Consider the following 26526-nt stretch of genomic DNA (forward strand, 5'->3'; position numbering starts at 1 on the left):
TTTTAACTAGAGCTTTTACTGTGTGGAGTTTTTCTTTGAATACATTCAAAATATGACATATCACTCATTTATCTAGACAATAGAGCAGTAAGGCAGATGGGATATACTGTAGAGATGGGGTATACTATACACGAGAACAAAACAAGACACAGAGAGGATAATTGAACCCAGGTTTTCTTTTCCCTAATTCATTACTTTCATCATTGAATTAGGATACTTTTATAAGTACCAGATGTTAGACCCTCAATTGTCAGCACTTGGTATTATGAGTATTCTTTCATTTTTGCAGAGGCTGTATGATTTTTTATTGGGTCAGATCAGGGAAGGATAGGGGATGTGAGAATAATTTTTTTTTTTAAATGGCTTTACTGATACATCTCTTTTGTAAATAAAAGTATATTAGATGAAATAAACATGTAAAAGGAGCTAGCAGAGTAAAGGAATAAAGCAACTCCAAAAAATGTATTAAGCTTTTAGAAATCCTAGGCAGCCTACTAATTTGAAGCTAGGGATACTGGTTGACTCTTTCTAAGTCCAAATCAAACTCAAGAGGAAAATACGGCATTTAGAAGAATCTACAAGTGCCCAAGACACCTTATTAGTGAGTTATTCAGCAGATTCTATGCACTTAGGCTATTTATTGCTTTTGTTTTTCCTCTTTCATAATTCATGGTAGAATGCCAACAATGTATTAAAGCTAACAGAATGACATTTCATATTAAACTAACAAGACATTAGGGGTTATGCAGGGATTTATTGAGTATTTATAGCTTTCTGAAAACTCCTGCCTGTCCAATCACGAAAGACCAAACACAAAGACATCCTTCCATCAAAATGACACATCATGTAGTTAGTGTGTACCTGGTAAGTTCAAGGCTCCAAATTGTGATGCTGGTGCAACTACTGAAATGACCACTGGACTCTGTAGATATAATTAGTATCCAGAAGGGGTTTAGAGCTACCTACCTCAGCTGGCTAAAGAGTTCCACTAAAGGAAATGGTCACATATTGAGGAGGGTTAGGGGGATGTCAGACTGGGGGAACTAATGCCTTCTCCTTCCTCCTATAGAGAGCTCCTTGACACTTGTCATTTTCCTAAGTTATGGAGAATTTCAGTTTCATGTGGCTTATGGATGTAGACTATATTTCAATAATTTCTTTAACCCTGAGGATCACCTTCATCCCTGAAGGTAGGAGAAAAGGGAGAAGAAGAAAGTGGGGAAAGGAAAGAGAATAGAGAGAAAGAAGGAAGAGGAGAATAGGAGATAAAACAGAAAGGCACTGATGATGAAATATGTTGAAGAGAGGACCACAGTAATTGTCTCATGTGTCCTTAAGTGTCTATATTTGAAGTATAGCTTACACAGATCTATTCTAGAAAATGAAATTTCTACATGCACGATGAGTAGTGTACTATGTATTCATTTTGTTAGGCTCCCAAAGAAAAGAAAAATAATTAACCGTACCTCTAGGAAAGAGTTACAAAGATAAGATAAGACTCCTTTGGGATGAAGAGTATGTGAATAGATAGGAAATTCCATTGTTGTTTGGAGTATGCAAACACATGCAGATAACAGATCCATTAAAATTGTGAAGTAACATCTGAGATAGGTGATACAGGATTGTCCCTTTCTCTACTTCCCCCACTGAAAATTCCCCTCTGTTCTAACCAAAACCTTTCTTGATCCTCAGTTTCTACCTCTCCCACTGCCATCACATCTTTGCCGCCCCCCCCCCAATTGTTGTGAGGATCAAATAAGATAAATTATAAAAATTTTAGCACAGTACCTAACTTTTTAGTAGTAGATGTTTTATAAATATTTATTCCTTTCCTCCCACCCCTTTATAACTGACATAGAATACATTAACAATTTCAGTTTTCAAGGTTATCATCAATTTCCTTTTTTTTACATCTTCACTGAATTAATTACCTAGACAAAATATTCTGAATCATTTTTTTCAGATGATTGATAAACTAAATCAGAAAAACTAAGCTTGGCCAAACACCGTAATTCAAAGTATAATATCCTGAGGAAATAGCCCTTTCTAGTTTTACAAAATGAGGCAGAAAATATATTTTTGATAACAAGTGAATAGATCAAATGATCTGGACTGATCCCAGTCTATTCTAATGCCAATGTATCCTATATCTTCAGAATATTAATTCATTGAGACATTGGCTATTGAGCATTATTTTTTCTTGTGTATTGCTTTAGCACTTTCATGTTCAAAACAACTGTAGAAAAATTTGCCAGTTACCAAAGTAAAAAAGAGGGTATAATATAGTAGAAAGAATACTAAGGGGGAGTTAGCAGAAGATGCCAATCCCAGCTCCACAACAAACATGGCACATATTAGGCATTTAATAAATATTTGTTGGATTTGACAAGATAGGGAAGTCACTTAATTTCAATGTGCTTATCTGATGAATAAAAGTAATTACAAGACTGCTAAGGTCCTTCCATCTTTTACTTCAACATTTTGATGTTCCTAAGTGACTGTGGAAAGTGAAGTACTACTCTATTCTTATTCTTCTATCTTCCTGGTGACTCTTGTATATCTATATCCTTCTACATACAGGCATGTCACATTTTATTTGATAGCTCAGATCTTGGAAAGCTATTTATGAACCAAGATTTTGTAAACTAAATATATATTTAAAGAAATTTTGCTTTTTAAAGAAATTGTGAAATAAATCCATTTGTAAAAAAAATAAAATAAAGTAAAAAACTTACTAGAAGTCAGTAATATGATGGATGCTAATTTCTGCTTTGCTTCTTATTAACTGTTTAATCTTGGTCAAATCATTTAATATCAAGCTTAATGACCTCACTTGTATAGAGGAGGGAGGTCATAGGATTCAATTACCCATTTCACAAGGTTGTTGTTAGGGAAATGATTTCCAATGAGAAAGTCCAAAGAGCATTGGTTCTAGAGAGAGGAGACCAGAGTTCAGATCCTGTCTCTGACCTTTCAGAAGCCCAATTTCCTTATCCATAAAATTAGAGGCTTGAACTATATTGCTCAGTAAGTCTCCCAGGTCCTAGAAAAAACTTTTCTAAAATGCCAATAGTTACTCTGATTTATATTTATATAATTTTCCTCAAACAGATATATCTGTATTCTTCCATAAAAATAACTCAGTATATAATTACACTTCTACATGCTTTTTATATGAAAAGATGATATCCTCTCAGAAGGGTTTTATATACAGTTATTTCTCTAGGTGTGGGTATGTGTGGGGTATTCATCATGCTGAGTCATTCATGTTCTATCCACTGATTCATTTTTATAACTAATGAGACACATTTGGGAAAGGTTTGGCTGGGATCATGGAAGCAATTGGAGGCTAGGGAACTGAAGATCAAACATACATCACGTGTCTTATCAATTTCATGTTACAATTAACAGAGCTCAAAGTCTAACATAAGAATGATGAGCTGAAACTCTGAACTGTGAAGAAACTGTGTACACTCTAAATGTTCTGGGGAGAAAATCAATTGTCTAAGATTTCTTAGACTAATTATTATCCCAGTAAAATCAAGTCATCTTAAAGAATCAGAATAAGTAGAAATTTTTTCTTAAAAGCATAGTTTAGTGGAAAGAAGAGTGAATTTTTTTAGCCATAAGATATCAGTTTATAGTCCATCTCTGACATTTCTAGCTGTGTGACCATCAGCAAATCACTTTACATCTTTGAGCCTCAGTTTTCAAATCTATAAGGAGGGAATAGTACTTGTACTTACACAGCCTCCCCCACAGGTTTGTAAGGAAAGTGCTTTTCTAAAACTTTTAAGTCTTTTATAAGTGAATCATTATCATTATCCCAGCTCAAGGTATAACTTTTTAAAAATGACATTAATAAAAAGATGAACTTCTGTTGGTCTGAAAGTAAGAGAGAAGAATTCATCATAAATTACCTGGTAATGAACTCTCTGGGTACTAGAAGGAACTGACTGCAGGTCCTAGTGGGAAAAATGAAAGAAATATTTATGGCTTTAAAAGTATTTCAGTAAAGTTAATCACAACAAGGTATTAACTATTCCAACCCCCAAACAACCAAACCAAATACAATGATAATTTAAAATATACAAAAGTAAACAATAGAAGCAAAAATTAAAAAAATCATTTCTAAGTATAGCAAAAAGTCATTTCATTTCAATTCAATGGGGAAAGTTCAACTTGAACTACTCAAAAGTCCAAAATGAAAGAAAATATTTTAAAGGATTGTATCTAATTAGTTTCAAAGCACATATAACTCAAATTAACGACAAAGGGCTTCTCCCCAACCAGCTTTAATTAACAGATAAGTATCATGCAATTAACACATTCATTGCTACTATATTAATGATGCTACTAAAGTACCTTAAAATAATGAATTCTTAAAAGGTTAAAATGTCTTTCTTATCCTTATCCTGAAAGTAAATAATTTGCTTGGGAAGCAAATTACTTTTTCTTAGCTTCTGCCATTCAATGTCTAAAGGATCACAAATTCTAAATCCATGGAGTGATAATAAATGAGGATTTACTGAGTTGCTGAAAACTTGACCCACTTAAAAAGTTTTTATAATTGAAATAGTTATATTTGTCACATTCTGTAACTCTGAGGATAATTAGTATAGTGTATCTATTCACAAATGTCAGCAATTCTTCAGACCTTTGTTCTTAAAGCCTCATACCTCCTTCCCACAGGATTTTTAAAAAATTGCTTCCTGTGATCAATGAAATTTACTTTCTTCAGAATCAGTATTCCTTATTTGCAACAGTTATTTTTCCACTCCCACCCTTAAATTATTATCCATTAGTACCATTGTTCTTAGATTTGCTTCCTACCTTAGACTACCATCTAACTCCAACCTTTTTGCAAGAGGAATGTCCACTTTCCCAAACCTCTCTTCTTGCTACACCAGAAAACTGGTTTCTTGTTACAGTAGCATGTCCAATAGATATTCAGATAGTTACATACTCAAATAATGATGAGTTCTGTGACTTTGCAGCTCGGGAAATATGGAAGTTTTCTTCTTTTAATTAGGAGACATAATAAAATCATATTCAATCCCTATTTTCATTTCTTCCTTCTAACCTACTTTTTTGTCCCAAAAGAAAAAGCATCTAAGTTATGTCTAATGTCCAAAATCTGGCTGATATCAGAGATGAGGAAAATTCATAGAATCTTGAATTTGCAAGAAACTTTATAGGTCATCTCATTCAAACTCCTACCCACTGCAAGAATCTCTTTTGACAGATTATCATAGGATTGAACTGAGATTTTATGACTAAGAGCCCAATATTTCATAAGGTAGATTCTCCCATTGTTGGACAGCTGTTAGTGTTTCCCCACATGAAGCCAGAATCTCTTTTTTTAACTTCCTCCCATTTATTCTAATTTGCCTTTTGGACCAACTTAGAATCAATATGCTTCAAATATTTGACAATTATCATGTCTCCCTCAAGATTTGTTATCTCTACCATAATCATCCTCAATTATTTCAACTATCTGTCACATAACAGTTTCCTGACCCCTTTCTCATTTCCTACCTTTGAATGCTACCAAATCAAAGCCCAAGATAAGGTTCCAGATGTAGTCTGACCAATTCAATGTGCTTCCAATGCTAGGAAAGCTGTATTTTTATTAATTCATATTGAGTTTGTTGCCAACCAATACATTCATATCTTCTGCTACCAAGTTAAGCCTCCTCAATCCTATATCTGGGCAATTTTATACCTAATTGCACTATTTAAAACCCCCATTAAATTTAGAATGTAAGACTTACTCCTCTTATATTTTATCTTGTTGGTTTTAATTAAACTTTGTAAACTATAAGAATCATTTTAATTTGTTATTATTATTCTTCAGAATATCTCTTCCTTACAAGTTTGCAATATCTGAAAATTTAATTAGAAGGCCTTTTGTGTTTTTATATCAGTCCCAAATAAAAAATCCATGCATGGATTTGTGTTTCACCACAGACGTCTGTTCTAAAACATCTCTGAAATTTATTTAAATAAGGATTTATGTCTTCTGTTCAGACTTTTAAGTATGAGAGAGAGAAAGACAGATAGACAGGTAGAGCAGGGAGGGAAGGATGGAGGGGGGAGAAAAAGAGGGGAAAGAGGCAGGGAGAGGGGAAGAGAGAGAGGGGAAGGGATGGAGGGAGGGAGAAAGAGAGGCTGAGACTCCTATGTTAGTTAACAGATTCATAGGAGATCAAACATGGAACCATAGAATCTTTCAATATTGTCCTGTTCCTTTAACAAAAAATATTCTTTACATCTCCATCACATTAATCTTTACAAAAATGCTCTTTTTGATCCTGATGTTTTCTCTTTCAAGTGTAAACAAATGTAAAAAGGAAAAAAAAAAAAAAAAACGTGTTGCCCTCACAACCTAAGGTAAATGCTTAAATATTATCATCCCCATTGAATGGTTAAAGACTATGGAATAGAAAAGTTATTACTTGCCCAGAGTCAGTAAAATATTAATCCACATTCTAATAGGTCTAATAAAGGCAGGCATACTTGAACATTTAATCTTGCCAATGGGTTTTTAGAAGATTCTGACAACAACAAATAGGTTGCTCCAAATTTTAAATTCAGCATCACAGAAAGGACAAAAATAGAGAATTCTCTTCCCTCCTGAAGTCAGTGATGCTGTAACAGGGAAGTTAAGTCTCAACAGTAATACCGGTTGGTCAGAAATGGCAAACATAGCCAATTTTAGTGAGAAGAAGGCGAGAGAGAAAATAAAACAAAAGGAAGTAACAGGATACAGCTGCCTTGATAGATGTGGCTTAGCCTTCAAGTCACTTACCAGAATTTGACAATCACATAGTTTCTAAAGCTCTCAACAAGAGACCTAAGAAATTTGAATGGTAGCCAGTGTTGTAACTACCACATCAATGAAAGCTGTGATGTTCCCCTTTGTTTGCTTTCATCCTTTCCACAAAGCTTTCCTGTCTCTTTTTTTTTTTCTCCCAGTACTCAAAACTCCTCAAATATATATCCATTTAAGGAGAGAATGACACCACATTTAATCAACACCATCCAAATGAATTTGCCTAAAATGTGATCATAAAGCAAATGAGTTTGGCACATCAGGGAGGGTTTGGTAATTAGTAATACAAATATTTTATAATTCCTCACATATATCTGCTATTATTTATTTTATTTCTTACTCTAATTACATTGTACATGACAATCATCCTTTCTTCTGTATATTTCTTGCTAAGTAAACTGCTACTCTTGAGACATAAGCATGGACTTTTAGTCACAATGTAGAATACTCAAGCAATGTTTGCCTACTTGTAGTATCAAGAATAATTGTTAATTATTCCATTTAGGGGAAATGTAAATTAATAGATTCCCTCATAAAACTTTTTTTTAAATGACCAAGATATTTTTACTAGATATAGAAAGATATGATTTTGCTAGCTTTATTGATACAATATGAATTCATGGCAATGATAATATTAGACTTTTTTGGTTTTACAGTTTTACCAGAGGATATCAAAAGTTGAGCATTCTTTACTCTTTTGTAAGAAGAAAACATGTTTTTTTCCCCTCTTTTCTGTAGGAACAAAAATAAAATCTAAAAAAAACAGGCTCCCTCTGATATAAGTTTGGTCTAGTTATTAGATGGATGATTAACCCAAATACCTATTGGTTTTTATTGGTTTTCAATCCTCTTTGAATTTTTTAATCAGTCAGGAAAACTGAAAAATGTCTGACTATCAGTGCCAGGGAGGTAATTAGACTCTAACTAGAGTGGGGATGAGAACAATATCCCTATTCACCACATGCTTCCCTTTTTTCTATAAACATGCCTACTGCTTTCCTTTAAAAAAAAAGTATTTCTTTCAATGTGCCACTTATATAAAGTACTATTCTGTACTTTATCCTTTTCCTTATGAAAAGTTTAAAAAGAGAAATCTGTTGCATTTTTATTCCATCTACCCATTCATAAGTCTACCAAGGTAAGACCTCTACCTTTATTACTTAAATGATCTCTTGGTGATTTCATAATTAACACATTCAATGGTTCTTTCTATGGTCTCACTCATCTTGACTACCTTGTAGAATTGAAGCCATTGACTCACCACACTCTCTCTACGTATAAAATTCTTTGTTCCTTTGGCATCTATGAGACTGTAGGATCCTCTTTTCTACTAGTCCTCTGACCAACTTTTTTTTTCTGATTTAATGACTTTTTCCTCCTCTACTCTCTTAATGTAAGTGATCAACTTTTAACTCATTTCTTTTTTTTTTTTTTTGTCTCAATACTCTCCTTCTTAACAAAAGCATCCATTCTCCTGGTTTTCATTATCATGCATTATCATGCAGATCACTCATGAAATTGTAGCTTTCTAGTCACAAAGCAATATTTCCTACTTGTTAGATTTCTTTTAGATGCCCGAAAGCGTCTTGAATTCAGTATGTCCAGAACTGAATTCATCATCCCTTACCTACCAAATAAACTGATTTCAATTCCTAGCATCTCCATTCTCCTTTTCTGTTTAGAACCATCATTTTCACAACTAAGACTTAAAAACTTGAAGTCATCTTTCTTCTTCTTCAAACCCCACATAAAATCAATAATTACATGCTATTGATTCTACCTATGAAAATTTTTTTTTACTATCCCTGGGTCTTTGTAAATCCTAATATCACTGCCATAATTTAGGCCCTTACTATGGTTTGACCTGACTTAGGTAACTAAATAGTTTTGTATATAGAATATGGGACTTGGATTCAAGAACACCTGAATTCAAACCCTGCCATTAGACACTTAATAGCTGTAAGACTAAAGAAAAACATTTAATTTCTTTAAGTATCAATCTTCTCATCTGTAAAATAGAAGTAATTATAGCACTTAGCTCATAGGGTTCTTATTTTTTAAAAAATCAAAGTATAGTCAAAATACATTACAAACCTTAAAGCTCTATAAAAATGTTGCAAACATCTCCTAACTAATCTTCCAGCCTTGACATTTCACCTTCATCTATCTCACACATTATTGCCATTTTAATCTTCTCAGATTAATACACTTTTGCTTGTGTTACTTCCATTCCCAAAAACCTTCCATAGTTTTCTACTAACTACTAAATAAAATAGAAGCTCATTGTTGGCTTGGCACTCAGAGCTCCCTACCAAGTACTTTGATCAACTTTTCCAGACTGATCTCCCACTACTCATTCATTGCATATCATATACAGTAACAAATAAGATTACTCAAAGTGTGAGCACACCTCATATTTTCCTTCCCTTTATTTATTCTATTTCTATTCTTCTTGGAATGTATTCATGACTACTCTTTTCTTGTCAAAATTATGTTCATCCTCCAAGGTCAACTTCAATCATCAACTCCTTCAAAATGCCTTTGATGACTTTCCTCAAATACATATGTATTGTAGGACTCTTGCATAAAAGAAGGATTCGATTTGTCCTCCTCAGACCCAAAAGGCAGTATGAGGTATAAATAAGTAGAAATGTAAATGAAAAAAATTTAGCCTTCATATAAGAAAAACAAACAAACAAACAAACAACTTCTAGTCAAGTAGAGCTATCCAAAACTGAATTGGGGTACTTCAGGAAGCAGTAGTATATAACAGATGCCTATACAATTTATGTCCCCTTCCAAAATCTAGATTCTATGATTTTTTCATATTCTAAAACATAACAGCATGTTATTTATACCTGTCTTGATGACATTAATTATATTCCACCATGTATTATAGCCATTTGTATACCTGTCTTATCTGTAAGACTATAACTCATTGAACAAGAACAATGATTCTCTTATTCAATTGTGTATCACCTAGTAATACAAAACATGGTGCTTTATATTTAATGAGCATCCACTAAATGTTTTTTAAAATATCAATGAATAGATTAATATGCAGTTCTTCCCTATTTTAAAATCCCATTTTATATTAGCATATTTCAAATTATGTTAACAATTATGCTACAAATTTTGAGGCAATACCATAGACCAATTTTCCCCCTACTGATCTTTTATAAACTGAATTCATGGAATCACGAGCTGTTTATGGACTCCATAGTCTAATGAAGTAGTCATTCTGAATAAAAAAATTGTTCAAATCAATCTTACCTCCTGTAGGCGGTCAATGTACATGCGACAAGTTTCCAGATCACAGTCTCCCCGTACAACTAGAATACCCAGAGGGATAGCTGAAGATTGGGGGGGAAAGAAAGAGCTAAAATAACTTATTTGGCATTTCCATGTAAACATGAATGTACTTTTATTATTCAAAATATTTCAAAATATTTATTTCCATTTAAAATATATGAATTTTTTTAAAATTTAAATATCCCCACCCTCCTCTTCTATTTGGTCCTTGCATACTTTATCATCTATTTTCTTGCATAATCAGTACTGTTTTATATGGCACAGTTTGCATTTTCGCATATCTTTATGCATGTGTATCTTGTCTGTCATCAATCACTACAAGAGATCAAATTGAGAGACATACATATCTCTCTCAAGAGGCTAGTAATTCTTCACACTTTTAAGCTATCATTTCCCATGGCTACCACTAGAACACCTTCTAAAGGATGAACAATGAATCTTAGAGAACAATATATTCAAACAACAGCAACAAAAATTTATTTCTCTTCAGTAATCCTATCCTTTCTAATGAATGCTTAATAGACATAGAAGTAAGTTTTGCTTCTCTTGTATTCTTAGTTTTAGCATTTTACAACCTGCTATCATATAATATATAAAAGACCCTATTTGTAGAATCCTTCCTACTCAAGGAATCATCATTTATTGCTGTGGTTGACTTACTTAATAGTTTCTATATGATTTTCCCAAAACTAGTTATTGAAAATTAATTAATCAATTGTGTATGTATGCATGTATGAACACACTGGTCCATAGAACCAAAAGCTAGTTTAACTCATTTCAATGAAAATGATTTTCTAAATATTTAGATTAAATGAAACATCATCACATTGTTTTCATAAACATTTTTCTCATTTTATCACTTTATATATGATAGATGACTAGCAGAAGAGCTATGATTCATTTTTCTGCCAAAGATGGGACTAGATTATCTCAGAAATTCTATTTCAGGGAATTTTATGATTTTATAAGATATTTTTAAATTCTCAGAAGTTTAAATCTTTATATCATCCTCTTCTCTCTGTTTAATTACCATGCAAAGTACAGATTCTTTTCTTAAACACCTTTCATCATCACCAAACTTAAGTGCCAGCTAATGGAGTTAATCCAGTGACCAACATGATTTGCTCATCATATTTTCTAATAGATATCAATCCTAAACTGTGTACATTTCTTTCTTTGGTTCACTGAAAGAATAAAAATTTAAAAATACAAGTAACAAAATAGAATGGAGTTAATACGACATTAAAATTTACATATATATATATATATATACACATGTATGTGTGGGTGTATACATATATCATATAAATGATAACTTTTTGTTCTTCAGTCATTTTCAGTTGTGGTTGAAACCATTTGTGAACCCATTTGGGGTTTTCTTGGCAAAGAAATTGGAGTGACTTGTCATTTTCTTGCTTTTTTAAAATTTAGATCTGCTTTTCTTTATTTGTAGGTTACATTTTAAATTCTCATTGTCTCCCACCCTCCTGCCTCACCCCACACTAGAGAAGATCACTATTTGACAGAGATATGTAAATATATATGCGCAGTAACTCACATTGAATGTTCAGTGTTTGTTTTTATACCATAGCCAAGGGACTTTTATTTTTTGTTCCAAGTTGAAGCTACTAAGACAACTTTACACATTCTAAGCTGTTTGGAGAATAAAGGATTCTTAAAGAAGATTTAAGGGAAAAGAATTTTGAGGCTGACAAAGGGAGATTTGTCAGATGATAGAGAATGCTTCACAACTAGAGACTAAAAATAGATGTAGGGCTGTTTCTGAAGAATAGAATTGGATGCTCTTAAGAAAGAAGCTGCTTTTTCTCAGAAGATACAGTAGAGATACAGAAGATATCCAGTAATGAGCAGAGGGAAAAAAGAAGAGTTTTGTAGTTGATGGTTCCTGCTTAAGCTACTCCCCAGCTAGTGAGATGTTTCTTATCTTCCTAGATCGTGTATCCAAGACACAGTGGAAAACTTTGCAAAAGGGATTATAGCTATTCATTTCTAGTGATTTATGTGTGTGCGCAAAGGACACTGATAGAAAAGGCCTACAAATATTTCCTAGGTTTTATCGAGATTTCATTTCAATTAATCATATTGCCGAAGGTTATGGTCAATGGTCAAAAAACCAAAAACCATTCTCAATGTCTCTCATTAAACAAAAATTAATTTCAAAGAATAAAATTAATTTGGGAAGTGAAAAGCTGGCTAAAATGCTGTCTGAGAATGGAATTTGGATGCTGGATCATAGCTTATCATAGGAGTTTGACAAAGTACTAGTCAAGTTGAAGTATAAATAAACTCTAACTTAGAGCCTGGAACATAGTAGGCAATTAATAAATGCTTATTTACTTGACTTGACATAACAAGGTCTAATATCTCTCTCAGGGATGGAGTACAATTGGGTGGAATGATTTGAATTCTTCAAGAGCAAGTAGGTTTTCTTTTACTATCTCCTTATTTATACTATTTGCCAAGTGTTTTCCAAATCTAATCCAAAGGGTTTAAAATTCAAATTCCAGGAGACTACTAATGTATCTCTTCTGTTATATATGTTAGAGAACAGCCAGAAGAAGGAACAAGTATAGTAGCTGAAATGCCCAGAAATATATAGAAAACAATATCTTAAAAAGGAGCCCTTAGTAGAATACATGGTATCAAAAATCTATTCACAAATATCCAAAGTATTGGCAGGAGAGGTGGGAAGGAAGGAAGGAAGGAAGGAAGGAAGGAAGAAAGGAAGGAAGGAAGGACAAACAAAAAGAGAAAAAGAGGTGGGAGAAAATTTGTATTGTTTATGAGGAAGGTATGAAAAAAATTTTGGAATCGGAGAATAACAGTATTTGGATAAAGGTCGAAGGAAGAAGAAACAATAATTTTATCACCATAGTATATTATAATATACTTGGATAGAAATAGAAAATAGATGAGGAGTCTGTAAACCAATTTATAAGTCTGGGACAGAGGCATAAGAGAATAATAATGGAGGACTTCAATTATCCAAACATCTGCTGGAGCTCTCACTGCCAAAAGCATAACAGCTCATCATTTTTTCACTTGTCTTAGTGATAATTTCACTGTTTAAAAGGTGGAGGAACTTACAAGAGGAAATTTTATTCTGATTCTAGATCTGGTTGCTGGAGAAGAAATGATAGGGACTTTAGAAGGAAGTAAATACCCCATACTAGAGTTTGCAGGAGAGGCTATCTGAAAAATGTCTAACTAAACCTTACTTTCTAGGAAAGCACATTTAAAAGGGTTAAAGGAAAGATAGGGTAGAATCCTAAGGAATAAAATGCTTCAACCCTTTAAAATCTGGCTTCTGACCTTATCATTCTATTGAAACTACTATCTGCAAAGTTCTTAATGATCTCTTAGTTGCCACATTCAATGATTTTTTCTTGACATTTCTATAACCTTTAACTTTGTTGATCATTCTCTCTTGCTTGACATGATTTTCTCTAAGTTTTCAAGACACCACTCTCTCCTATTACCCTACTATCTAATCTACTCCCCTACAACCTATCTAACAATTCCCTCTCTTTGTTTTTTGCTGAATCTTCTTCCTTTTTTTTAAAAAATTTTTTTATTATTTAATAGCTTTTTATTTACAGGGTATATGCATGGGTAACTTTACAGCATTAACAATTGCCAAACCTCTTGTTCCAATTTTTCACCTCTTACTCCCCACCCCCTCCCCCAGATGGCAGGTGAATCTTCTTCCACACCGTGCTTTCTAATCAAATATATCCCACAGGCTTCTGTCATGTGCCCTTTTCTCTTCTCTCTATACTTCTTTACTGGATGATCTCATTAGATTCCATTGATTAAATCCTTATGTTTCTGTGATTTTCAAATTTACCTATGTTGTCCCAGCTTTTCTGCTGATATCTAATCTCATGCTTTCAATTGTCTTTCAGTCATCTCAAACTGGATGTCTAGTAGGATATCTTAAGCTCAATGTGCCCCAAACAAAGCTCATTGTGTTTCTCCCTAAACTTCTGCTTTTACCTTCGGTATTACTACAGAAAGTAACATCATTCTCTTACTCCCCCAATTTTCAAAAGAAGGAAGAAAAAAATTTTTTTCAAACTAAAGATCAATAGATTTGACTTTGATATGAGGAAAGATTATAAAGTATCTCATTAGATGGTGAATCAACATTTAGAAAAAGAAGCAGTGATTACAAATATCCAATATGATTTGCTCAGACCCAATAGCAAGTCAGGAATTCCCACTGTTCAGATAGGATTAGGAGAAGCAATTAGACTTTGACATGAATAAGACCATTTGGGGAGCATTGAAAGCCTAAAGGTCTCCAGACTACCCCCAATATCTTAGTAACTCAATATCTCAATAAAGCAGCAATAGTACCAACCTGAGCCTTTCCTCCAGAAGTACAGTACAGCTCAGACCTAACATCAAGTGCAAAGTCAAAAAGTAATAGCAAGAATGGGTAAACAAACAAAGAAATAATAAAAAAGAACTTCACCAGAATGAGTTAATATGGTGGCAAGGATATTAAGACATAGACACACAAGAGTATTACTATAAAACATCAACAAGCATTACCTCTAAGAAAGACAAAAGTTGGGCAGAAACAACTAGAATTCTTAGCTAAAGCAAGAGATTCTAAGGAGTCTAAAATGTTTTGATAAGTAGAATGAGAGTCTTCAAGGAAAAAAATTCAGAAAAGAACTGAGAACTATAAAAGAAATAAATTAGAAAGGGAATTAACGACTTGTCAAAAGATTTATAAAAACTTGCCCAAGCAACAGATTCTCTGAAAATTGTAATGGATTAAATAGAAGCCAAGGACTCCAGATGGCTACAAGAAATAGTAAAAGAAAGTGAAAATATTGAGGGGGAAATAGAAGAAAATATAAGATCTTTCATAGGAAAAAAGGACTGACCTGGAAAGCAGATTGAGAAGAAAATTTAAGTATCATTAAACTATCTGAATTTCAGCCCAAACATCCTATTTCAAAAAAAACTTAAAAGAAAAGTTCCTAGATCTTTTAGAACCACAAAACAGGTGACCACCAATTACCTAATGAATGAAATCCCATAAGCAAATTCTAGAACATTCAGGTCTAAGAAGAAAATACTGCAGGTAGCCAGAAAGAAAGAATTCAAGTACTGAGAAGTCAGGATCACATATGAATTAGCAGCGATCCTACAGAGGAACTGACAGCTTGGAATATGATATTCAAGAGGCAAAGGATATGGGTTTAAAACAAGAATAACTTATAAAACCTGAGTATAATGTTACAGGGGAAAATGGACATTTAATGAAATTATAACTTCCAAATAGTCCTGGTTAAAAAAAAAAAAAAAAAAAAAAAAAAAAAAAAAGACCAAAGCTGCAGAGAAACTTTGACATACAAAAACAGTAATGAAGAAAAACATGCAAAGGTAAGCATGAATAACAATGATAAAATACCCAAGAAAGATAAACTGTTTATATTCAAATATGGAGATGATACAAGTATCTCCTTTGATCATTAACAGGATTCATAAAAGGAGTCCAATGAGACAAGACCTAGGAGTGATTCTGTTATATTTTGATGATTTTAAGTAATATATGGAAATGATTCTTTTTGTACAGCAAAATAAATGTTTGGACATGTATACATATATTGTATTTAACTTATACTTTAACATATTTAACATGTATTGGCCAACCTGCCATTTGGGAGAAAGGGTGGGGGGAAGGAGGGGAAAAGTTGGAACAAAAGGTTTTGCAATTGTGAATGCTGAAAAATTACCCATGCATATATCTTGTAAATAAAAAAGCTATAATAAAAAAAGACAAAAAAATCTGCATCCTAATATGAAAAATATTTCTTAAAAAATAAAAATTAAAAAATATATATGGAAAGAGAGCATAAGAGAAATACAAGAAGTGAGCGAAGAAGGTAAGGGAACATCTAAACAAACAAGGAGAGAGATTTGGAGGGATGCAGCTGACATTTTAACCTCTCATCTGAATTGGTCAAAATAGGAAGAATATAAACACAATTTGGTACAGTAATAGATTTAGTCAATAATAAAATAAAAGAGAATGAGGAAAGGAAATTAGAAGGAATTAATAGTATAGTTTAAAGGCAAGATTAGTCCTCAGCAAAATAAATTTCAGCAGGACATGGCATCTACACAAAAATTTACCACATATTAGGGGCATAAAACCCCCCAATTAAATGTGGAAATGAGTAAGTCAAACAAAAAAATCACAGAAATGATCCATAATTTCAACCAAGAAAATGACAATAATAAGACAATATACAAAAATCTATAGGATACAGCCAAAGCCAAAGGGGAAATATTATATCTCTAAATAGTTATATGAATAAAATAGAGAAAGAGGAACTCAATGAGTTTGGCATGCAACTAAAAAAAACTAGAAAAAACAAATTAAAAACCAATTAAATACCAAATTAGAAATTCTGAAACTCAAAGGAAAGATTAATAAAATTGAAACTGAAAAAATACTGTTAAATTAATAAATGGTTTTATGAAAAGATCAACAAAATAAATAACCTTTTAGTTTATTTGATTAGAAAAGGGGGGGGGGGGAATCACCAGCATCAAAAATGAAAAGGATGAACCAATGAAAAAGAAATTAAAGCAATAATTAGGAGCTCTTTTACCCAACTATATGGCAGCAAATCTGACAATTTATCTGAAATGGATGAATATTACAAAAATATAAACTGCCTAGGTTAACAAAAGAGGAAATAAATTACTTAGTGCCATTTTAGAAAAAGAAATTGAACAAGTCACCAATGAACTCCTTAAGAAAAAAAATCTTCAAGATCAGATGGATTCATAAGTGAATTCTACCAAACATTCAAAGAACAATTAATCCCAATTCTATGTAACCTATTTAGAAAAATATGTAAAGAAGGAGTCCTGCCAAATTCCTTCTATCACACAAATATGGCACTAATATCCAAACCAGGAAAAGCCAAAACAGAGAAAGAAAATTACAGACCAATCTCCCTAAAGAATGTTAATGCAAAAATTTTAAATAAAATATTAGCAAAGAAATTGCAGCAACTTATCAGCAGGATAATATACCATGACTAATTGGAATTTATACCAGGAATGCAGGGCTGGTTCATCTGGAAAACTATTACCATAATCAACCGTATCAATAACAAAACCATTACTGTCCAGGGCATCATCATTCTCTAAGTCATCAGGCTCTCAACATAAATGTCATCTTTGACTACATTCTCTCACCCTTGCTTTTCCTATGTCTAATCTGTTGTCAGTGTCTCAATTTTACCTTTGTAAGAAGATAACTGTGAGAATTGTGTGAACCAAACTGATTTCATCTTGTAAAGTGGACTACATTTTGATATCACTCCCATTTTAAGACCTAAGTTTTTAGTATCTTGTAAATTCTATATGCTTGCTAATCATGGGCATGGAGTGACATTCTATTTCACATCCAGGAAAATCTACTTGCTCACTCATTCCCCCTCTCAACTTGGAAAATCCCTAAACTGTCCAATTGGAAATCTTGTTAGTCTTGTAACCTGGTTTATATACTGTTAATTGTACTCTTTTAATGCATTAAAATCTGTCTCCCATTGTGTTCAGGATCCAATGCTAGGATGAGGAGGTCTGGTCTCAATTTGTCATGCAACTGGCATACTTTAGTTAATAAATTGATATGCTTAGAATATCTTTATTTTCTCAGTTATTTCAGAATTTTACCACTCACAGTTAACATCTCTTGCATATGTCCCCTTTTCTCCACTGACATGGTAAACATCCTGAAGAAGGTTCTTATCACCTCATATTTGAACTATTACAAGAGCCTGTTTGTTAATTTCTCTAGTTCAAGTCTCTTCCCAATCCAGTATATCTTCCATCAAGCTTTCAAATCAATGTTCCCAAAGGGAAGATATGACCAAGTGGTCATCACAAATCTCATCATTCAATTAACTGTCACTGGCAACTTGAAATATGTAATATTTCTTCTTTTAATGGAACATTTATTTATTTATGCTTATATTTCTTTTTTTATTATAATAACTTTTTATTGACAGAACCCATGCCAGGGTAATATTTTACAACATTATCCCTTGCATTCACTTCTTTTTTTTTTTTTTTTTTAATTATAGTAACTTTTTATTGACAGAATCCATGCCTGGGTAATTTTTTTTACAACATTATCCCTTGCACTCACTTCTGTTCCGATTTTTCCCTCCCACCCTCCACCCCCTCCCCTAGATGGCAAGCAGTCCTATATATGTTGAATATGTCCTAGTATATCCTAGATACAATGTATGTGGCTTGCACTCACTTCTGCTCCGATTTTTCCCCTCCCTCCCTCCACCCCTCCCTAGATGGCAAGCAGTCCTATATATGTTAACTATGTCGCAGTATATCCTAGATACAATGTATGTGTGCAGAACCGAACAGTTCTCTTGGAAATATGTAATATTTCATTTGGCATTCAAAGCTCCTTCATCATCTGGTCTCCTTCTACCTTTTGAGTCCTCTTATTCCTTAACTTCCCTCCTGCAATGTACTCTGAAATCCAATGACATTGGCCTCCTTGTTGTTCCTTACACAACAACCCCCATCTCTAGACTTCAGGTATTTTTCCTAGATAGTCCTCATTCCTGGAGAACTCCCTCTCCTTATCCCTACTCCTAGCTTTCTTCAAGTACCAATAACATCTCATCTTTTATGAAAAGTCTTTTTATATCCTTTTAGTGGTAGTATCTTCACTCTTTTGCTCATTTCTAATTTATGCTGTATATACATATTTGTATATATAATTGTATGTTATCTCCCCCATTAGACTGTTGGCTTCTTGAAAAAAAAAGGGATCACCTTTAGCCTTTTTTTTTGTATCTCCTACACTTGGCATAGTACCTGGCATCTAATAAATGTTTCCTGACTAGTCTAACTACTCATCACCTTGCACTTGGATTTTGTAATATTTGGTCTTAGCTGGTCTCTTAGTTGCTCAATCTACCTTAAATTTCTCCTCATTTAGTCTATCCTCTATGTAACTAAAGTGATCTTCCTAAAGTGTAGGTCTGCTTCAACAATGAGATGAACCAATCAGTTCCAATAGAGCAGTAATGAATTGAACCAGCTACACCCAGCAAAAGAACTCTGGGAGATGACTATGAACCACTATATAGAATTCCCAATCCCTCTATTTTTGTCCTCCTGAATTTTTGATTTCCTTTACAGGCTAATTGTACACTATTTCAAAGTCCAATTCTTTTTGTACAGCAAAATAACTGGACATGTATACATATATTGTATTTAACTTATACTTGAACATATATTTTTTTTTTATTTAATAGCCTTTTATTTACAGGATATATACATGGGTAACTTTACAGCATTAACAATTGCCAAACCTCTTGTTCCAATTTTTCACCTCTTACCCCCACCCCTCCCTAAATGGCAGGATGACCAGTAGATGTTAAATATATTAAAATATAACTTAGATACACAATAAGTATACATGACCAAAACATTATTTTGCTGTACAAAAAGAATCAGACTCTGAATTATTGTACAATTAGCTTGTGAAGGAAATCAAAAATGCAGGTGTGCATAAATATAGGGATTGGGAATTCAATGTAATGGTTTTTAGTCATCTCCCAGAGTTCTTTTTCTGGGTATAGCTAGTTCAGTTCATTACTGCTCCATTAGAAATGATTTGGTTGATCTCGTTGCTGAGGATGGCCAGGTCCATCAGAACTGGTCATCATCTAGTATTGTTGTTGAAGTATATAATGATCTCCTGGTCCTGCTCATTTCACTCAGCATCAGTTCGTGTAAGTCTCTCCAGGCCTTTCTGAAATCATCCTGTTGGTCATTTCTTACAGAACATACTTGAACATATTTAACATGTATTGGTCAACCTGCCATCTGGGGGAAGGAAGGGAAAAGGTTTGGGAATTGTCAATGCTGAAAAATTACCCATGCATATGTCTTGTAAATAAAAAGCTATAATAAAAAAAATAATAATAAAGTGTAGGTCTGACCACAACACTACAATGGCTGTGTATTATCCAAAGAATAAAATATTAAGTCTTTTGTTTGTCTTTTAAAATCCTTTTCAATATGGTAACCTCTGAAATCTTCCTACATTTTGCTTTCCTCAATGTACTTCTAAGTCCCATTCAATGCCCATTTTCCCTCAAAGTTTGTCCCCAATTTGCCCTGTATACAATGTGTGTGACTTAGTTCTGTGCATGCTATCTCCTCCCTTAAAATGGGATATCCTTGAAGAGAGGGACTGTTTTTTGCCTTTCTTTGTATACAGTGCCTCACATGTGAGTGCTTAATAAATGCTTGCTGTTTAGTAATTTCTGATAATGTAACAATATGGGAAGAAAAGAAAGTAGAGAGAGAATAGGATGAAGAAAAAGGCACTGGAACAATATGAGAAGAAGTACAGAATTATAGAGAGAATAGGAAGAAGAAAAAGGGCACTGGATTGGATAGAGATTCATTCAACTGTAGCTTAATAATTTCAAGCAGATCAGTGGTAGTTGAGAAACAAAAGTTCTAATCTGACTGCTAGCAATAATGAGAGGGGATAAGTTGCTAATTTTTCCCTATCAAATTCCTAGTGGGCTAGCTGTCCACTTCACCCTAATGTGCCATTTTTAATTACTCATTAGGAAACAACATACATAATGGAATGTGTATGTTCAAATTCAAAAGAATAAATCATGCCTACAAGGTATTTCTTGCCTTTCAGAAGGTTTACCTAAAACTTCTTATAATATTAGGGCAAAACTTGAGAATAAACTCACAAAATGACACTTCTGACTCTGAAAGTGATAAAAATTAACATAAAGAAGATAAGATTAACCAATTGGAAGTAACCCACTGAAGAAGCATAAATGGATTAGTATGAGAATAGACATTTCTGGGTTGAAAAAAAAATCAGACCTTTTCCATTTCGAGTATAAGTAAAGAAAAATAAGCTATGATCTATTCAATTATATCTAAAGCTACATGTCTAAGATAATGTCAAAGAAGTAGGGTCTGTAGAGAGTTTCAAAAAAGGAAAATCAAAGAGAAACAATATTTCACTTTATCCAATACTGCCCAAGTCAACAGATGTTTTGATTCCAGATAGCCATAAATATCTAGAAACTGGAGAATGTAATCTATCAAACTACTCTGGTTTGATTTAAAAAAAAAAAAAAAAACTTTCTTTAGGAATAGTCAATTCTTTCGTTCAATTCGCTACTCACTAAGCAGTCTTATGACTTTGGAATGGAATTCCTGAGAGATCTTACCCACCAAAAGAAGGCATTTTGTTCAGATGCTTGATATCAGCTTTCATTTCAGATTAAATTCCCATTGTACATTAACAAATTAGCACTCTTTTGTGATCAGTCCATGTGAAGACACAATGCTCCAAAGCCTGATCAACCCTGGATGCTTTGATAAACTGCAATTCTTAAGCTTATAGCGCTTAGGATCAAATTGTTCTGTTTTTCTCTTGAGCTATATCCACGGGCAGGGCCTCACAAGGGCTTAGCCTCAGCAGGGTCCATGGAGATGATCAAGCCTTCTCTCTTCAGATTAATGAGCAAAGTAAAGGCATTTATTAGGATGTGAACTCCTCAAGAGCAGGACTTTTTCATTTTTGTCTTTATATCTCTAGTTACATGACTAGCACCCTAAAAGACCTCATCACCTCTTGCCCAAACTATTTCAATGACTGCTTGTTTTATCTCCTTGCTTCATGTCCCTCTTTTAATATATCTTTCACAAACTGTCAAAGTAATATCACTAAAGTACAGGCTTGACCCTGTCATTCCTTTGGTCCATAAACCCTGTTAGGTCTCTATTATATGTAAGATCAAATATAAATTTCTCTGTTTGCCATTTAAAGTACTCTATAATCTAACTCTGACATTATTCCAGCCTCATCACAAATCATATTCTATCACTCTGGACAGTCTTTGGTCTTCTTGTTGAATGAAAACCATGAGAGAGAGAATTTCTGGGTAATTAATAATTATGGTATTGATTAGGCTAGTCAGCAATCAATAAATTGATGATCACTTGTTTCTTTCAGTAACTAAAGACTCTAAGGGAGACTCTGTAATGCTTAAAATCTCTTCTGAAATCCTGATTGGTAGACATCTAAGGAGGAAGTGGGCTAAAAGTCTTTGGCTCCTTCTTGCTGAGAATGTGAGACTCAGCAGGCTCAAGGCTGGGCAAGGAGGAACCAACTTCATCTGGACCTCTCTAGCTGGTTTTCTCCTTCATAAGTTAAGTAGCCTTAAACTTCAAGGGAGGAGACCAAAAAGAAGAAGATCTCTACTCCAAGTAAAGGCTTCCCTAGACTGGATTCTATTTATTCTCTAAACAGGAATTAGATCCCCCTGTTAAGGAGCATGTGCCTTGCAGGCTAAGAATACTCTCCTAAGTCTATCCTGCCATTTAGAGATTGATTGACCTTTACAGAAGTTGGGTTTTAACAGAAATAAAAAGAAAAGAGTGAATCATAAATTAATAATTATCAATATTATAATATAATAATTTTTCTCACTTCCTAATAGACAATATTTCGTACATCATTTCTGTGTATTTATATAGGTTATTCCTCATACCTAGAGTTCTCTGGCTCTTCCTTTTAGAATCCTTCTCACAATTCTTGGAGGTAGGTGCTAGTATTATACACATTTTACAGTTGGGGAAACTGAGGTTAGAGGTCAAGTGATTTGTCCGGGATCACTTAGCTAGTTAAGTGCCAGGATAGATTTAAACTCAGTTCTTTCTGCATTCAGGTGTAGCTGTCTTCTACATCTTTTCCTTAGACTGTTCCACGAGATTACTGTATAAATTCTGGCATTTCCTGCTTAGCTAGAAAGGTTTCTAATCAGAGGGTGGTAAAATCACAGATTATTTGAATTAAACAGTTTCTCCTTTGAGATATCATAGAAAGAGAATGTATGAAAGGATATTTATAGAGTTTTGAGTTATCTGTGGAAAAACAATACATAAAGATCTGAATACAACAATATCAAAGATGGGGGAAAGGGAAATAGAATCCAGGATATCATGTGGCGAACAAAAAAGCAAAGCAAGAGAAGAAATAAGCATAACCTATTTTTATGTAGGCTCAGCATTCATATTACACTTTAAGATTTCTAAATATTTTATAAATGTTAACTCATAAAGTTGGAGGGGGGAAGTAAAAAAAAGCAGAAATAATAAACATATCTTTATCACAATATAATAAAATTTTATCCAATAAAGAATCTTTGAAGAAAAAAATGCTCTCATCAAGCCTCACAAAAAAGTTTGAAATATGTGCTGTTATTCTCATTTAACAGATGAGGAAACTGGGGCTTAAAGAGCTTAAATGCCTCCTCCAGGCTCACACAGCTAATAATGACTGAGGCAGCATTTGCACTCAGGTTTTCCTTAATTCAGTACCTCTGTGCCATCCAGTCATACTATCCTACCTAGCCCCTCAGAGATATGGAGGGGGAGTTACTCTATAAAGTTGCTACCAGTCTGAGTCTCTCAATTCTATAGAGTTTCCATCCCTTTCAGGGGGCTATAATCAATGTTTTAACTTTCCAATGCAATCAAAAAGAATCTTTTCACATTTTGTAAGGAAACATAAAGCACCTTTATATTTGGTTTAACATGTTATCCACCTAATACTTTCAACTTAATGTTTATTGATTAGCATATTAATTACTATTATATCAAGTGGCTGTAAAAAGGAAGGGAAATCAACTGGTCAGAGACCAACTATGTCTTCCCTCCACTACAGAAACTTTATATAGTAGGGCATTTAATAAATGGTTGCTGGATTTTTTTCTAATTGTCTTCTCCTATAAGTTCTGTACATTGCTTACAATCTTTTTAACCATCCCAATTCTTGCTCCCTTCCAACTATCTGGCCTTCCAATACACTTTCATACCTATCAAAATCCTTGAATACAGTTTACAGATCATACCATTCACTTTCCCCCTCTGTCACAGTTCTGCCATTTGGACAACCAGAAAAACAAATACATTGATTAATAGAGTAGTTTTTATTGTTGTGGTTTCTTTGATTTTCAAAATACCTAGAATTTGGAGTAACTTTCAAGGGGTTCATAGGTAAAAAGGTTCCAGATGCTTTATGTAAATCAGAGAGAGATTAATTCCTATCTCGATGACCTTACAGGGCTGTTATAAGGATTAAATTAAATAATGGATATGAAAGCCCTTTCTAAATTGCAAAGCACTAGAAAAATGTAAGATGTTGGCATTACCACTATACTAAAAGATCTTTTCTTTCAGCTGTGGGGAATAGAGAGCTAAGATGAAGAACTTACAGGAATGTAGAAATTCTTTTTCTGTATTTTATTATTTCTGTGTTTCCCCTATGACCTGTATATGTGCAGGCTCATATCTACTTGAGTCTTGGCCAGCTAGAAACGTATTTACTTAACCTGAGCTGATGACATTTATTGGTATTTGACATTTATCGATATTTAGTCTATTAGCTGGACCACTGTCTGCTTGATTAAGCCTGAAGGCCTGACTTCCTGTTTCCTTGAAATCAGGAGATTTCAGGGAAACAGAAACCTTCCATTCCAATCTTCCCAAATAGCAATAACCAATTAGATGCCTCCCCCTCTTCTTCTCAATGCTCTCTTACTTGTGATGTAATTTCTTTTACAAAAGCTATGTATCTTTACTACTTCTTTAGCCCTCCTACTGCTAGCTTTCTCTTTCTTATCTCAGGATGGGATGGCTCATGCTCCAGAGGTTTTCAATAAACAACTTTTCTGCCATCTACTGAGTGATCTCTAAGTAATCATTTTGGGTAAGGGTCTTCTACATCCCTCACACAGCTTATCAATTTAATTCAACTGACAGTTATTCAACATATTACATATTATGCTAGGCACTTAAGATACAAAGATAAAGACAAGAGATTCTTCCTACCCTCAAGGAACTTGCATACTCCTGAGCCAGGCTGGTTACACATTCACAACAATTGACAAGTATACCCCTATCACACACACACAAAAAAAAAAAAATCTTCAAAAAGAAGCCAGATGTAATCTAGATGATATTAAGAAAACACACCAGAGGAATCATATTAGGAAATAGAAATTGCACACTGGGCTAATGTTAATGAAGAAAAAAAATATTTAATAACAGCTTACTTTGTTACAAGTACTTTTACTAAGTGCTGAGGATATATAAGTATCTTGTCAATGCTTATTGTTCTTAAGGAAGTGACATTCTAGTGGAGCCAGATAATATAAAAAAGTGACCTTAGAGTTAGAAAAGAGGAAAAAGTTGACTTAGGGTATATGTGTAGAAGAATGGTTTGGAGCTGGCTTAAAAGTGTAAGGGTGATCTAATCATAAGCAAAATATGGTGAAAGATCACCTAGTAAAGCCAAGGGTTTCAGAAGTGGAAAACTGAGCTGCAGTCAGAGGCTGACTGGATGTATTATACTCAGTAAAAGTATTCTGATAACTATAAAGTAAAGGAAAATTTCACTTTTACATCATCTGAATATTTCAGTTTATTTTGAAGTGGCTATTCTCAAATGCCAAAGGATAGGATTTAATCAGTGAATGCTTATCTCGAATGCCACCCATGTTAAAATCTCTGAAGATAAATAATTCATGCTTAATGTAAGTTCCTTGGGAGTGGGGATAATTCAATTGTCCTTGTTCCCCAGTACCCTAATCCCTAATACCATGTGCATATTAGGAACCCTAATAAATGCTTAATGAATTGTAAATGTGATCATGGAGGTCTCTGAAGCAACCTGTGGAAGGATGACCTATTTTATCAAAAACCAAATGAGTCCTTTGAATGATAAAAAGAATTAAATAAAATAAAAGGGGAAGAGGAGATTGGATTGTGATTACCGACAACAGTCATCTCTATATCTCAGTTGTTCTTTCAACTAGTCTTCTGCAATAAGAATAGCTAGCACATTTCCATTAGAAAATCAATAACTTCTAGAAACTGCCCACTCCTTCTCCAGTGAAAACAGCTGCATAGTTTTTGAAAAGCCAGTTGAATTCAGTGAGCCAGATCTAACATGAATTTATCAGTCTTGGCCCAATAATAAATACTCTTCTAAATAACCATAGTGAGATGTGGAATGCTATAAAGTCAACATGGGAGTTTAAAAGGCATTATAGAAGAATAGGAAAAAGGTGATGGGCTCTCTGCCTCTGTCCACAAGGTCACTGTTATATAAGAAAAAATGTAAAATGTAGTCTTGAGTCTTATGAATAAAAACATTAGCCAGTTCAGATCCCTACTCACTGAAATAAATACAAGAAGAAGAGAAATAAAAGCGATGAATGGAGAAGAGGTGAAAAAGA

At 33.6% G+C, this 26526-nt stretch overlaps 1 protein-coding gene across 1 annotated transcript in view; it reads right to left on the reverse strand.

Annotated features, from left to right (window-relative positions):
- DGKI (diacylglycerol kinase iota) overlaps positions 1 to 26526 on the reverse strand; it is a 552148-nt gene that overhangs the window by 120203 nt on the left and 405419 nt on the right. Inside the window, exons 23-24 of the mRNA XM_031939143.1 lie at positions 10109 to 10188; positions 3921 to 3965 (exon numbers count right to left, since the gene is read on the reverse strand). Coding sequence (XP_031795003.1) covers positions 3921 to 3965; positions 10109 to 10188 — 125 coding nt within the window. The remainder of the gene's footprint in view (positions 1 to 3920; positions 3966 to 10108; positions 10189 to 26526) is intronic.

This window comes from Sarcophilus harrisii, chromosome 5 (assembly GCF_902635505.1).
Source record: "Sarcophilus harrisii chromosome 5, mSarHar1.11, whole genome shotgun sequence".
In the NCBI taxonomy this organism is placed as follows: Eukaryota; Metazoa; Chordata; class Mammalia; order Dasyuromorphia; family Dasyuridae; genus Sarcophilus; species Sarcophilus harrisii.